Below are 13833 nucleotides of genomic sequence, written 5' to 3' on the forward strand. Positions count from 1 at the left end.
TTTTAAGCAGAAACAAAAACAAAAGGTAAAATGAGGATATTGGATAAGTGCTGTTCCCCAGGGTGTTGGAAGGATCACTATGTGCTGTGCTGCAAGGTGCTTGACCACAGCTGTGAGATGAGGAGTAGGGCAGACTTCTACATGTGCGGTGTCTGTTGCCTGTAAAGATGGAGACTTGCATTTGTTTTGCTTTTGAAGTGAAACAGCAGTCCGTGCTTATTCATCATACTCATCATTCTCTCTTTGTTCCATACAAGTGACTTTGAATACACTCTGGGGTCGCCCAAAGCAATTCACATAAAATCTGGGGACTCTCCCATGGCCTACCTCAACAAAGGACAGTTCTACCCCATCACACTGCGGACAGCTGGAGACAGCAAATGTTTACACTTGTCCTCAAATAAAGTGAAGGTAAGAGACAAGCTGACAATTTTGCTGACACATGCTATAATCAGACATCCAGCAATTGTGCTGGCCTGGGAACAGACCTGAACATGAAGAGTAATGGCTTTGTGGCTCATGTTGGCTTAAAGTAATGAATGGGACGGATTCACTCATAGCAAACTAATCCTCTGATCCACAGCAACAGCTTGCATGTTACCTGTCAATTGAAACCTTTCAGTCAGGACAGAGATGCACAACATGCCTCCCTAGCTGATGGTTGGCTGCGGTCTCTGGTGGGAAGGTTGCCCAGAGAAGTTGTGGATGCTCCATCCCTAAAAGTGGCCAGGCTGAATGAGACTTTGAACAACCTCATCTAGTGGAAGGTTCCCTACCCATGGCACAGGCATTGGAACTAGATGAACTTTAAGGTTGTTTCCAACCCAATCCATTTAGGAAAATATCTTCTAGGAAGAAGGAAAAGATCTAGAAAGTAGGAAAAGATCTTCTAGAATGTCTCAGTTTAATACCTACTGCAGCATTACTAACAATTTCCCAATGCAGGATGCTTGCATGCCTTGGAGTTGGTGGAAATGCACAGGCACTGCAAGCAGGGGGCATAGAGGGCACCTTGGTTCTGCTCTTGGCCCTGTGGTTGCCTGTCTGTATGATCATGGTCAAGTCCCTTCCTCTGTCTGCCTTAGGTCCCCCAGCAATAAAACATTAGCAGTGGCACTAAGCTGTCCTTGGCCAGTGCACGTATGCACTGGATGGAGAGGGGCAGTGAGGGCACCAAGCATTATCTTGCTGTGTGTACTGATATGGGATATCCTCACTGTGTTTCAGAGTGTTGTGATGATTGTTTTTGACAATGAAAAGATACCGACGGAGCAGCTCAAGTTCTGGAAGCACTGGCACTCCCGCCAGCCCACGGCCAAGCAGAGAGTCATTGACGTTGGTATGAGCATGGCTGTCAGACTGTGATGGCTGGGTGGGGTTGATAACTTCTAGCACCAGTTCACTGAATTTCCAATACACAATAACATGGTTGCAGCTCAAAAATCTGGCCTGGGGGAAATCAGGGAGAAGCAGGCTGGTCTGCTGGCTTCAGATCCTTTCTGTCTGGTGAGCTTATGGGGATTTAAGATGGTGTTTGCCAAGTGTAGGGACATACGTGAGGAGCTCAAGATACATCAAGAAGAGCCTCAGTCAGAGGAACAGAAGCTGCTAAACTATTTTGGCTCTTACAGTTGTGACCTATGTCCTCTTGAAGTCTAGAAATCTGAGCTAGAAAAGGCTTTGGTACTGCTTGTCCTTCACTGCCAGCATACAGGGTTTGCAGTGAGTTTTGCTGGGCCAGAGAGATGTTTTGCCTGTGCAGCACAGCATCTTGCTGAGCACCATGCCAAGCACCTCGTGGCTCGGAACAAGACATGTTTGTTTGAATTCAGAACCAATGTATGCTGACTTTGCATAAAATCACTACTCAAACAGCAGTCAGCAGCCAGGACCTTCGAGTCATTTCTGGCCTTAGTTATGCACACTAAAATGTATCCAGTCGTCAGTCAGTGGGAGGCAGGCATTTGGGGAGTGGAAAGCCTAGGGAATGCAAACAGTTTTGTAGCCAGAGTATAAACTGCTTCTTCATTGCATTTCAGCTGACTGCAAAGAAAACTTCAACACGGTTCAGAACATTGAGGAGTTAGCCTACAACGCGCTCTCCTTTGTGTGGAACGTCCATGAAGAAGCAAAGGTACAACCTGCCTGTGGATGGGAAGTGGGAAGCCGTGGTCTGCAGCAAAACTGTAGCCTGCTTTCTGACAGCCCAGCCATGCTCCCCCTGCTTCTCAGCTGAAAGGCAGAGTTTCAAATCCAAACAATGCCATTCCACTGGCCCCAGGTAGTGTTTGTCTGCCAGGACAGCAGGGAAGGACACCGTGCTTGTGTGTGTGTTTAAGCATTGCCATTAGCTAATAAACATTCTAGCTACACCTGAGACTGACTCAGAGATGTTATTTTAGTGCTGATGGATAACTGAAAAAAACTCTTTGCAGGAGGTAGCCTAGATGAGGGCTCTACTCACATGTGGGTGAAATGTATTTGAATAAACCACAGCTTAGGGAACAAAGACCCTCCTTTCAAGGCAGCATTTTGATGCATAAATGACTGACCACCCTTTTGTGAGTTGTGTGATGTGGAAGGGAGCCAGGCAGGTCACAAGATCCCTTTTGACCTTAAAATCTGCAAGGCTTATATTGACATCTTTCCTGTGTAGCGAAAGAAGAGCTTTGCTTTCTCTTCTGCATCTCTTCAGAGTCTCTTGTTAGCGCTTTGCTATCTAGTGTGAATTGAAAAGAGCATATTAAAAAAAAAAAAAAAAAAAAAAAAAGGAAAGAACTAAGAAAAAAAGAAAAGCATAAATCCTGTCTCTCTGAAACTGGTAGCTTGGGAAAACTCTGGTTTGCTTTGGGATTTCATTAAGTCATTCTTTTAGCCCAAAGGCGACCTTGGTCTTTTACAACCCAGGAGGTTAACAAATGTCTTCAAGGCAAAGTTGTCAGAAATGGAAATATGTCAGGTATGTGGCAAGCCCTCAGGGGTACCTCAGTAAAACTGGATTTAACTCTTAGCAGAAACTCTGTACATGCACTGGCCTGGGGCTAGTGAAGGTGAGACTTCAGAGACCTGCAAGGGCTGGGGGGGTGGATCAGGTATTTGGGTCGTCTGTGGCACCTGTTACCTCTCTTTGTGCAATTAAACTTCACACCACAGATAAGTGGTTTCTTTTCTATATGCAGGTATTGACTAGATCTGACACTAGCTTTCAGGGCTGTAATCTTCAGCCAAAGCCCTGCTGAAGGAGCTGTGTGAGCTTCACCAGCTGCAGATCTGTCCCGAGAGCCCAGGGGAAATTTCGGGGTCACACAAATGAGTTGGCATTGTGGAGATACAGTGTGAATTATGTCTGTGCTCAGCTTTTCTTCATAAGTTCCCATTGGAGGTAACTCCATTCTAGTGAAAGGAGACCAGCGTAGGATGAATATTTATTTAACTAACAGCAATGATTTGTAATTCCTCGAGTTGAAGCCTAGCCTTGCTCCCTTCCTCCAGGGCATTGCTGTCTGAGGGTCCCTTGTTCAACTGAAAGATCAGAAATATCAGCAAGAATATCCCCAGGCAGACTTTGCATCTGATCTAAGCTTCCCTGAACTGATGGGAGTGGATAGCTGAAGTGTTAACAGAGACAATCAGGGATGTAACAGTGCAGTATGATAAAGGGTGAGCTGTCCACGCAACAAAGCTCTTTCTCCTGGACAGCTGGCATAGGTGATGTGGGATAGTGCAGCTAGAAAGGACCTGTAGGTGAGAAACCAGCAGCCCATGTGCATGGCCAAGGCTGGGGGGGTTGGAAGCATGTCTCAGGAGCTGCTTTTGTTCCTATCCCCCGTTCTTATTTCTGTTTGAGGCTAGTGTTTTAAGCACCAACAAGCTATATCAAATCTGTTCCTATTTGCAGGTATTTATTGGGGTAAATTGCCTGAGCACCGACTTCTCCTCCCAGAAAGGAGTGAAAGGTGTCCCACTGAACCTCCAGATAGACACCTACGACTATGGCAATGGAACCAGCCAGCTGGTGCACCGTGCTGTCTGCCAGATCAAGATATTCTGTGATAAGGTAGAACATTGCTTTTCCACCAGGTTGTCTGAGAGAAATTTCAAACTGCAGTGACTCCACAAGAATAAAAAGAAAGGTGGTGGGAGGTTAGAGCAGCATAGCAGACAGAGCTGAAGAACAGAGATTGTTCAGCCCCCTCAGATGAGCGAGATAGGACAGCTGGGATGTGTCTGCACTACCGAGGCCTTTACAGAACAGGGTCCTGAGAAAGTTTTCTTCATATCAGACCTACATAGGACTGTGCCTCATAATTAATGTCTAATTCTGACAAGTTTTTAAAAAGCAGAAAAGATGACAATCTCCCTTAGAGGTTCTTCCCCAGCCTCAGATATCTTCCAACAGAAACATTTTGCACAGCTATTTTTGTCCACAATTTTCATTCGTAAAATTTATTTATTATTATTTATTTATTTATTCATTTATTTTTACATATTTTTTATGTATAAGTATCAGAAAGTGCACACTTACCTCCTTTTTCTGGATGGTCTGTAGCAGGTCTCTGAGATGATAATTTTTCATAAAGGCTGCCTTTACTTCAATGTGCTTGCCACCCAGAGATGGCCAGGAAACCCTCTATTGCCAATGCTATGTTAAATTTTTTCAATGCCCTAATTTTTGCATCATCTTCCCCACAGGGAGCAGAGAGAAAGATGCGGGATGATGAACGGAAACAGTTCAGAAGGAAAGGAAAATGCCTGGACTCCAATAACAATGGTCAGTGCTAGTGTTTGTTACCTGATCTGAAGCACGTTGAAATTCCCGTGGGCCTGTCCGTTAACTTCCATGAAATCCTTCCCTGGGTATTGCCAGACCTGACGAAATCAGCACCATCCAGAAACAACTTGTCAGCCAGGTCCCCGCCTGGTCTCCTCCTACCAAGAGTCTCAAAGCCTCTTATCAATACTAACCAACATTTCTGAATTGTCTTGGGGTCTTGGCAGGGAGCCTTCCCAGGGGAGACAGCAGTGGGCTAACCCTAAAGGCCTGGGTCTGCTGGGTCCCATCTACAGATGGGAGGTATTTCTAATATTTCTGCTGGGAGACCTTGGGCGGGCACTTTCCCCACTCTGCATATAGTTGCCTCTTAAATAGCCATCTGAACAGAGATGAACTGGACTTTCCATTTGTAGGTCTGAAAGGCTGTTTGCTCTCCGGCTTCAGAGGGAATGAAATCACGTTCCTGAGGCCAGAGACTGACCTCGAAACCCAGCCAGTCCTGTTTATCCCCAATGTCCATTTTTCAAACCAGCAGAGGTGTGGCACGGTAAGTCCCTTCAAAAAACAACTTGTTGCCCTCATCAACCAGTCACCCCCATCACTTCCAAACTGATCAGTCCCCCAGACATGACTTGCGTTATGTAAAAAAGAGAAAATCAAACCACAGCTCTTCGTTGGAAATGTGGTGAATTTGAATTCATAGCTTTCAAGAGTGGTCTGAATAGTCATGCAACAGTGATAGGCAAGACAACCTTCCCAGGTACCATCCAGACAGATTTTATTCCTGTGATTTACACACATTATCTGGAACTTCCACAGAAGACTGGAGTAGTGGGAAAAATATTGGCAGAGAATAAACTATTGAAAATGCAGCCATATCGGTCCCTGCATGTGTGGGACATCTCTCACTTCTCCTCTGCCCATCTATCTGCCCTTGAGCCTGAGAAATCCTAGACTCAGCCTTCTTCAGAGCTCATCAATATTTCCTCAGAAAACAATGTCTCAGTTTGTCAAAACTGGGGGAAAAGCCATCTGTGACAATACTTTAGCATCCCGTTGCAGTGTCTGCTCTCCTGATATATCACATCAAAAAAAGGGACCGGAAGAATTTGGTTTGCAATAGAAGAACTGACCAAGAAATGGCTGGTCCTTGATCCCAAGAAGATGATGAAATTTGATCTGCTTTTTGGTGTAGCTAGATACATGTTTAAGTGTGTCCTAGACAGAGGAGGAGAACCTAGATAGGGCTTTATATCAGTTTTTATTTAGTCTAAGAAACACATATAGATGTTTAATTGCCTTTTCAAGGAAAAATGGATGGATTGGGAGGAAGGGAATTGCATTAAAACGTCACCATGTTGTCCCTCACCAGTGGTACTGTGTATGCTAAAAGATCAATGTTTCCTTTCCATTTCAAGGTGCTCCCTCCTGCTGTTCCCAACTCTTCAAACAGGTAATTTTGCAGCAATTTGCCTTTCCTGTCCATCTGCTTCTCTATTGCTTTGGGAACATTATGGTGGTTTAATATCTATAGGCAGCACAATATCTATAGGTGTAAAATAACAGAGCAGAGTTTCTACCTGAAGCCCTTGAATGTCAAAAAACCTTGGCTTAGAATGGACTAAAGGGATGCAGAAACACAGATACACTTCTTCCCCTGCCAGTGTCACACTCCAACATGAGTCTGGTCTCTGACTCTCCTGCTGTTCTTATAGAGACAAAGTTTGAAAGACAAAAAAAAAAAATCACAGAACTATCACTGAAGGATTCACATAACCAGAAGCAGTTACTGCTGTAAAAGAATTTGGAATGAAGTAGAAATCACACTTGCAATGTGTTTAGAGTGGGGAGAACCAGATATTTACCGTAGGCTTGATCCACTGTCATTATATCAACAGAGAACAAGAACATGAAGGACATGAAGGTGCAAAAGGCTTTTTTTTTTTATGATGTGATACCAAAGCCACTGCCTACATTCACTGACCTCCCTCTATGCATTAGACAGGAAGTTGCAGCTGTGGTAGATACTCTGCTGACATAATTACAGAACCAATATTTAATTGTGGGATGTTTGTTGGAATAATCAGTTGTTCAATCAAAAGTAGAATTGCTGGAATTGTTTTGTTTGCTACTATTGTTCTGTTTTCCTGAGAGTATTGTGTTCCTTTTGCTTAGGCTGCCCTTGAAACGGAGTGGTACCTCATTCACAGATGAGTTTGACCCGATACCTCCAAAGCAAACCAAGGAAGAAGATCCTCAGAGAGGTAAGCCTTGGGATGGGAACTGTTCTTGAATGCCGTGTGTCACTTGACTAAAGTAACTCTTGATCCTCAATTATATGAAGCCACATAACTCCGAAAACATGCTGAAAAGAGCCCTGATTCGATGCTATGCATTATCTGTTTCAGTGTTGTTGTATGTGCGGAGGGAGTCAGAGGAAGTGTTTGATGCTCTCATGTTGAAGACACCGGATCTCCAGGGCCTCAGAACAGCTGTAAGTGTTTTCTAAAAATCGTGGCACACGAACACACTGCAGATAGTAGGGTGCTGGTACTTGACATATAAGAAACTGGATATAAGACTGCTTATATCTGATGCCTGCTTTCTTCTGAGAATGGAAATGGAAATTGTGAGTACAGGTGAATTCGACACACAGCTCCTGGCTCGGGCTACGTGTCGTTAGTGCTCCAGAGGGGAAAAAAACACTTTATGGGGAGATGCTTTTTTCAGATCATAATATGAGTCTCCTCTTGTGACAGCACATTCATATTTTCCGTTGTAAAACACCCTTTCCATTCTCTAGCTGTATCTGTGCAGTCTGAAGCCAGTTCTGGCTTTGTGCTGGAATTCCCTGTGTTGTGTTTGAGGAGCACACAGGCATATTTCTGTGATGATTATCAGCAGCATCCCTGATAACCTACCTCTCTTTGGGGATTACTGGGAAGGAAACAAACAATAAATCTCCCAGATTTGGGATGGCTTTATGGCTGCACTTTAGGCTCTGTTGGTTTTACAAACTTTTAAAATTAGAGTTTGAAAAATGTCAGCACAGAAGATTCAGAGGATTCTTTGCCATCTTCTCCTTCCCCCATTCCTCACCACAGAGAGTCAAAAAAACTCTACAGAAAATGCTTGTGCAAAGGCTACAAAACCCCCCTTCCACCCAAGCTTCCTAAGACTGTAACTGTACTTGCCTAGGAGAGCTCTGCAGGAAATCATCGCAGGTCAGATAAAACCTAAGCAGTAGCTGCGGTCAGATGCATCCACAGCAGACACGAACGCTTTCTGTAGCATTTTCTTTCACCTTCAGATGCATCATATAACAAAAAGCTGTGTTCTCTATGCCCAGCAGTCCCAAATAGGCCAGGGAATGAAAGAACGAAAACAAAGATTATTTCCCAAGGTTCGTGGCCTGTCAGTAGCCATCAGAAAGAGAACCAAGACCAAGCTAAAGCCTGCTATCTGCTCATTACAAGACACGAACATGTTCAAATTGTCATGTTCAGATCATCGCTTCAGACTTTTTTCTTGAGTAAAAATGAGGGGGAATCCTTTGCTGCTGAATAGCCCTAGCTCAGTGTTATCTTTGGTTTTTATCATAGGAATTTCAGTTTACAAGTACAAAAAATTGCCCTGTTTTCTCTCACAGATTTCAGAAAAATATGGGCTGCCTGAAGAAAGCATTTATAAAGTCTACAAAAAATGCAAAAGAGGGTAAGCTAATCTCTCATCTGCTTTTATGCTGTGCCTCTAAAGCCCCATTCTCTTTGGAATCCTACCATAGGCTGAAATAGCATTTTAACAAGATAATAAAAAGTCAAGTCATGTGGGGTCTGTGCTATTTGGAGCATATAAAACTTAGATCTTTCAGGGCTTTAAAGATTTGGGATAGTGCTTGTTTGTATTATATATGTTTGGAGTGTAAAGTCTCTCAAGGAAAGGAAGCTGGATGAAGGAGGAATTGTTTGGGTAGTTTAATGGGTGATCCCTTATGTCTCATTCTGAAAGCCTGAGGTTTTAGAGAACTTATCTTACTGCCATCAGAGAAGTATAAATCTTTGCTTCTCCAAACCAAATGCCTAAGTGTCCCTGGCTCAGAAACAGATCTTAGAGCTAAATAAAAGTGTGGACAGCCCCAGTAGAGACAAGGGGCAATCGGAAAGGATCCTCTGTTCCCAGCTTTGCCATCCAATCCCCAGACCGGGGGGTCAGTAGGAAACTTGACATTGACTTTGGGAGGTGGATCAGACCCTCCTAGGCACAGGTGGCTCTTGCGCAGCCAAGTACAGAAATGCAGGTCCTGCTTGAGAGACCTGCCATGTGCTGCTAGGAGACAGGTGGAGCTCTGCAGGGAGTGGGCAAATGAGGTTTGCAGTAAATGTGGAATGGCTTCTCAAGTGATTCCAATGTGGTCTTTATTATTGACTGATTCATGTGGATCTCTCCCATGGCTGAGAGGGAACGGTGCTGGTTTGCATGAGCTGAGGACCAGCTGTTGAGTCTTCTGTGGAGGGCAGCAGTCTTGTTGTGGAGCAAAGTGCTACTTTCAGAAATGTTTTCTGGACTGATGAATTCCTTCTGGGTCATGCCTATCTCTGGCAGAAAATTCTCTCTTCAGCTGATGGAAAGGGAAAGACTCATAAATTCCCAAGCTTATTTTCATAAAGCTAAATCCAGAGTTCTTCTTGCAGAACAAGTGTGATACAATCAGGCTTTGCAAGCACCACTGACAGCCTGGGAGATGAACTCATTGTTGTTGCTGGCCTTGGTCCAAATTCTGAGCATGGGGAGAGACAAGCAGAAAAGCAAGGCTGATGACAGGTCCTGCATCGTGCAGTCCCATGTTCTCACTAGCATGGCCCCCCCGAGTTTCTCCTCCACGCTGTGATGTGGTGTCACTGAAGTGGGAAACCAGTACAGTCCCCTCACCCGTAAATCCACCATCAAGCAACCTTTCTGAGTTCAGGAGAGTTCTTAAATGTGGTCTGAATTTTAAGCCTCTTGCACCTGCTCCTGAACTCAGGTCCCTTTGTACTGTCAGATGCTGCTCATCCGATATCCCTAGAAATGGAAAAGACAAAGATCAGCACTGACGGCCCCAAGAGAGGGGTTGTCCCATACACCTCCCAACAGACTGTGCCTCGAGCCTGGGTTCAACGAACAACTGCGAGTGACAAGGTGGTCAGTTTGTTATCGCAGTCTCCAACTTCAGGACTGAGCCAAAGCTCAGGTGTGTCAGCTGTGGTGGTGGCTTGTGATGGGGCCATTACAGGTCATCAGACTGTCATCAGGTTTCTGAACCAGCTGACTGTGAGCCACAGCACTGCAAGAGAGATCCAAGCACTGATGAGTTTGCAGGTGGACCAGGAAATGGCACTGCTTCAGGGGAGAGGCCACCCTTACTTTGTTTTGCTTTGGTTTTGGTCATTATTTGATCTGATAAGTAGTGAATGTGGTTTAATAATGATTGGGAGGGAAAACAGGCAGGTGTCTTTTCCATCTTTTCCACAGAATGGAGAAGCAAAGAAGTATCTCATGAAAAGAAAAGGCAACACCTGGGAATTAGACCCAAAACATATTTTGACAGTTTAATGAAAGCTGGACCTGATGCCATGGATTGCTGAAGTGTGGGGGAAATACAAACTTTTCTCCAGTCTGCTGGATGGCAGGGTCAGACACTGCTTCCTGCTCCCCCAGATTTAATTTTCCCTTGAATGATTTTATCCTGTTGCTCCACCCTAAACAGTCTTCTCTTGGTAATTACAGCTTGAGGGACAGATCTTCATCTGATTTAAATTAGTGAATCTCAGTGGTACAACCTGGGTTGATAGTAGGTGAGGACCTACTATCAGCCTGGGCTTTCTTAGTGTGATGTCCTCATTCAGATGAACTTAATCTCAGGGTTACTCAAGAGCAATAATGACTGATTTAGTATCTTGTTGAGGTCTGGACTGGAAAAAACAATACAGGGCTCAGATTTGTAATCAATACTCCCCTGAATCTTCTGTGGTTTGGAAATCTGATGGAAGCACAGTAGCAAGAGGCACAGGTGACTTCTCTGGCTTCCCGCACTAAGCCAGGGAAGGCTGGAGCTGCTCTGTTGCAAGGTGTTTAGTGATGAGCTGCTTGGGGATCCACTGTCCCTCTCTGCAGGCACCCATCGGAGACCAGACTCCTGGGGCCCAGGGGAAAAGAGAGGCTCCTGCGGGGGTGGAGGAGCAGGACCCCATCACTGGCACATTGTGTGCTTGGGGTTTGGCAGTGCGGTGTCAGGTACAGTGGCAGCAACGTGCAGTTGCCTCCCTTCGTCTTGGCCGTCTGCCTTTGTGCGTGAGAGATGTCACCCGGGTGGATGTGGTGTGAGGGCAGAGCTCCCACCCGCACCGCCGCACACGCGAGGCGCGCCGTGCCAGGGCTCTGAGCCTCCCCCTGCGTGCGGTGGTGGAAGGGGAGCAGCCAGCTGCTGCGACCCCCAGAGGGTCACCAGGGCCCCGTGTTTGAGCTGGTTAAACTGTTAGATGCTCGATCTTTCGTTTTTATTGTCTTTAATCTTGGCTTCTGGAGCATTACACAATTAATGCTATTGCTCCATTAATGACCCCAGCAGGAACCTGGAGGGGATTTGCTTTCTGCAAAGAAAGATAATTTGTTCTCTTTGTTTCCTCCAAACAATTACAAATTTCACATCTGATTTATGGGAAAACAGTGGGGTGATGCAAAACTGCCCCGTTACTTCCATTGCAATAACGAAGGGCTCTTGCCTGGCACAGAACTGCAGTCCTGGGTTTAAGTCGGCTGTTGAAATGTTTCCTTCTCCCCATCTCTCCGTGTGATTGAGCCTAGGTCGGAGAAGCTGCACGATCTGCAGCAGGGTTGGAGGTGTGCCCCAGAGCACAGGGAGGAACTTGCCAGCGGCCGGCCCAGCTGGCTCCACACGCTCTCTGCGTGTGTTCCTCGTGGAAAGGGCTCCCAGGCAATGCTGAGGGCATGTCTGCATGGGAGGTTGTTCTGGAACAGAAGGGCATCCTATTCCAAACCACTTACATCTGCTTCCAAAGCAGTCTCAGCTTGTTCAGAATAATGCACCCCTAAAAACACCCAGGCAAGAAGTGAGGAGTGAGCAGTTCTGCTCCAAATTCACGCCCTCCTGTAATCCAGATTAATTTGCCTGTGTAGCAAACACTGGGCCTAGGCATGTTGAGGGTAGAATTGCAAAAAGCACTGCAGGATGTTTCTTCGTGTTGTTTCGGAGTTTCAATGCCCTGAGCTTGCCGGACCAGGAGAGGCAGAGGCTGTGGGGCCGTGATGCCGGGAGCGGCCCAGCTCCTGCGGCAACGCAGCGCTGACGGAGCAGTGACGGGGGGTGTGGGTGATTTTTTAACACAAACTTTGTGTGGAGAAATTTCAGGGAGGGCCACCCCGTGCCGCAAGGCTTTGTGGGGACCCTGAGCACACAGTACTCAAATTCCAACAAGGCTTTTCAACGTGCTGTGTCTGACCCAGACATCCTCACTGTCCTGTAGGATCCTGGTGAACATGGACAACAACATCATCCAGCACTACAGCAACCATATGGCTTTTCTCTTGGACATGGTGGAAGCAGAAGACAAGATCCAGGTCATCCTCAAGGAGCTATAAAGAGCCGCAGGCAGCACTTACTGGGACTTCTCTCAAAGACGGCAAGTTTGACCCAACGGAGCTCAGCCTAGGGCCTCGATTTGTTGCCTTTACTTGAATACACTGCCTCTGGGGAGGGACTCGGCCTCACGGTGCCTGGCCAGAGACTGCTTGGAAGATCTGTTACTGATGTGAACGTGGAACTTCTCTCTACTGAGTTTATTATTATTATTATTATTTTATATTTTATTTTATTTTATTCTCTTCTGGCAATGGGCCTGACCTTCTGTTTTACAGCTGGGAACATGCAGCTACACTAAGATGGCTGTCAGAACCCAGGCAGCGGCAGGGGACTGCCTCTGCTCACTGTTTGCCTTAGCCCATGACTGATCCAGCCATAGGCTTTGGCTTTCTCCCAAACCATCAGTCATGCAGAACCTTCAAACCATTTCCAGCAGAGCTGAGCCCAGCTCTGACCTTTTCTGTCCACAGAGACTTTCACAGATGCATTTAAAACTCACTGTTGAACGGACACTGCCTGCTCCCACACCCCCCACCCTGCTGTGTCTCTGATTGTAAATACCACAAAGGCCTCCATAGCCCTTGTTTATACATTTCTGATGTATTGTTCCTTTTATATTTTATATATGTATAAATATGCATTGTTTTATATTTGACTCAGTACGGTGACACAGAGCATTTCAAACACAGGCTGCTTCACATTTCTCCGTGAACTCCTTTTGTAACTGTGTTGTTGGATTTGTTGTTTTGGATATTCCATAATAATAAAGGTTCAAAGACAGAAAGTGAACTGTTTTCACCCAGCTCTGGAGGTCTGAGTTGGGAAGGCCTTCAGGAAGGGCTGGGTAGGAGCCAGGGCAGAGAGGTGACCTTGGAGGCACAGAAAGGGCTTGAGGTTGGTTGTGCATCACATGCTGTTGAACAGCTCAAGAAGACTGTCGGCCTAAACTGCCTCTTCATAAAGGGGTGCGAGGCAGCAAATGCTGCCTGTCTGTGTACAGCTGCAGCAACAGCTCCCGTCAGGCACGCAGACCCACAGCTGGGCTTTCCTCCCAGCTCTGTGCTGGTTGCTGCAGACGTGCTGTCACGGTGCTGCGGGTGGGTGGAGGTGACTGAGCAGTTCTGGGCACATCCCTTTGATGGAGGGATAAACACTCAGAGGGGTTACCTGCCACAGATCTGCTGAAATTTTAAGCAAGTCACAAAGAAAGGCCCCTTTTAATTCTGCTCACAGGAGGAGCAGCGCAGCCTCCATCTGTTGGGCACGGCAGTGTTATCAGGTAGCCAGCTGAGTACCTTCCTCCACCTGTGCTGCACTGGCTGCCCAAACTCCTCTCACCTGCTGCCTCTCAAACACCAAGCTTCCACCACTGTGTCTCCTGTGCTAAAAATTGTCTGCAACTGCTTTTTGGTTTAAAAAT

General features: G+C 46.0%; 1 protein-coding gene across 3 annotated transcripts in view; it reads left to right on the plus strand.

Moving 5' to 3' along the window:
* Nucleotides 1-13793, plus strand: part of GRHL3 (grainyhead like transcription factor 3) — a 28261-nt gene extending 14468 nt beyond the window's left edge. For all 3 annotated transcript variants that reach the window (XM_068657941.1, XM_068657940.1, XM_068657942.1), the window contains exons 6-16: nucleotides 258-411; nucleotides 1228-1339; nucleotides 2040-2134; nucleotides 3899-4057; nucleotides 4693-4771; nucleotides 5188-5321; nucleotides 6193-6227; nucleotides 6950-7038; nucleotides 7183-7268; nucleotides 8424-8488; nucleotides 12298-13793. In XM_068657941.1, the coding sequence (XP_068514042.1) occupies nucleotides 258-411; nucleotides 1228-1339; nucleotides 2040-2134; nucleotides 3899-4057; nucleotides 4693-4771; nucleotides 5188-5321; nucleotides 6193-6227; nucleotides 6950-7038; nucleotides 7183-7268; nucleotides 8424-8488; nucleotides 12298-12412 (1123 nt within the window). In that variant the 3' untranslated portion in view covers nucleotides 12413-13793. The remainder of the gene's footprint in view (nucleotides 1-257; nucleotides 412-1227; nucleotides 1340-2039; nucleotides 2135-3898; nucleotides 4058-4692; nucleotides 4772-5187; nucleotides 5322-6192; nucleotides 6228-6949; nucleotides 7039-7182; nucleotides 7269-8423; nucleotides 8489-12297) is intronic.
* Nucleotides 13794-13833: the final 40 nt, after the last annotated feature.

The sequence above is a fragment of the Anas acuta genome, chromosome 21, assembly GCF_963932015.1.
Source record: "Anas acuta chromosome 21, bAnaAcu1.1, whole genome shotgun sequence".
Classification (NCBI taxonomy): Eukaryota; Metazoa; Chordata; class Aves; order Anseriformes; family Anatidae; genus Anas; species Anas acuta.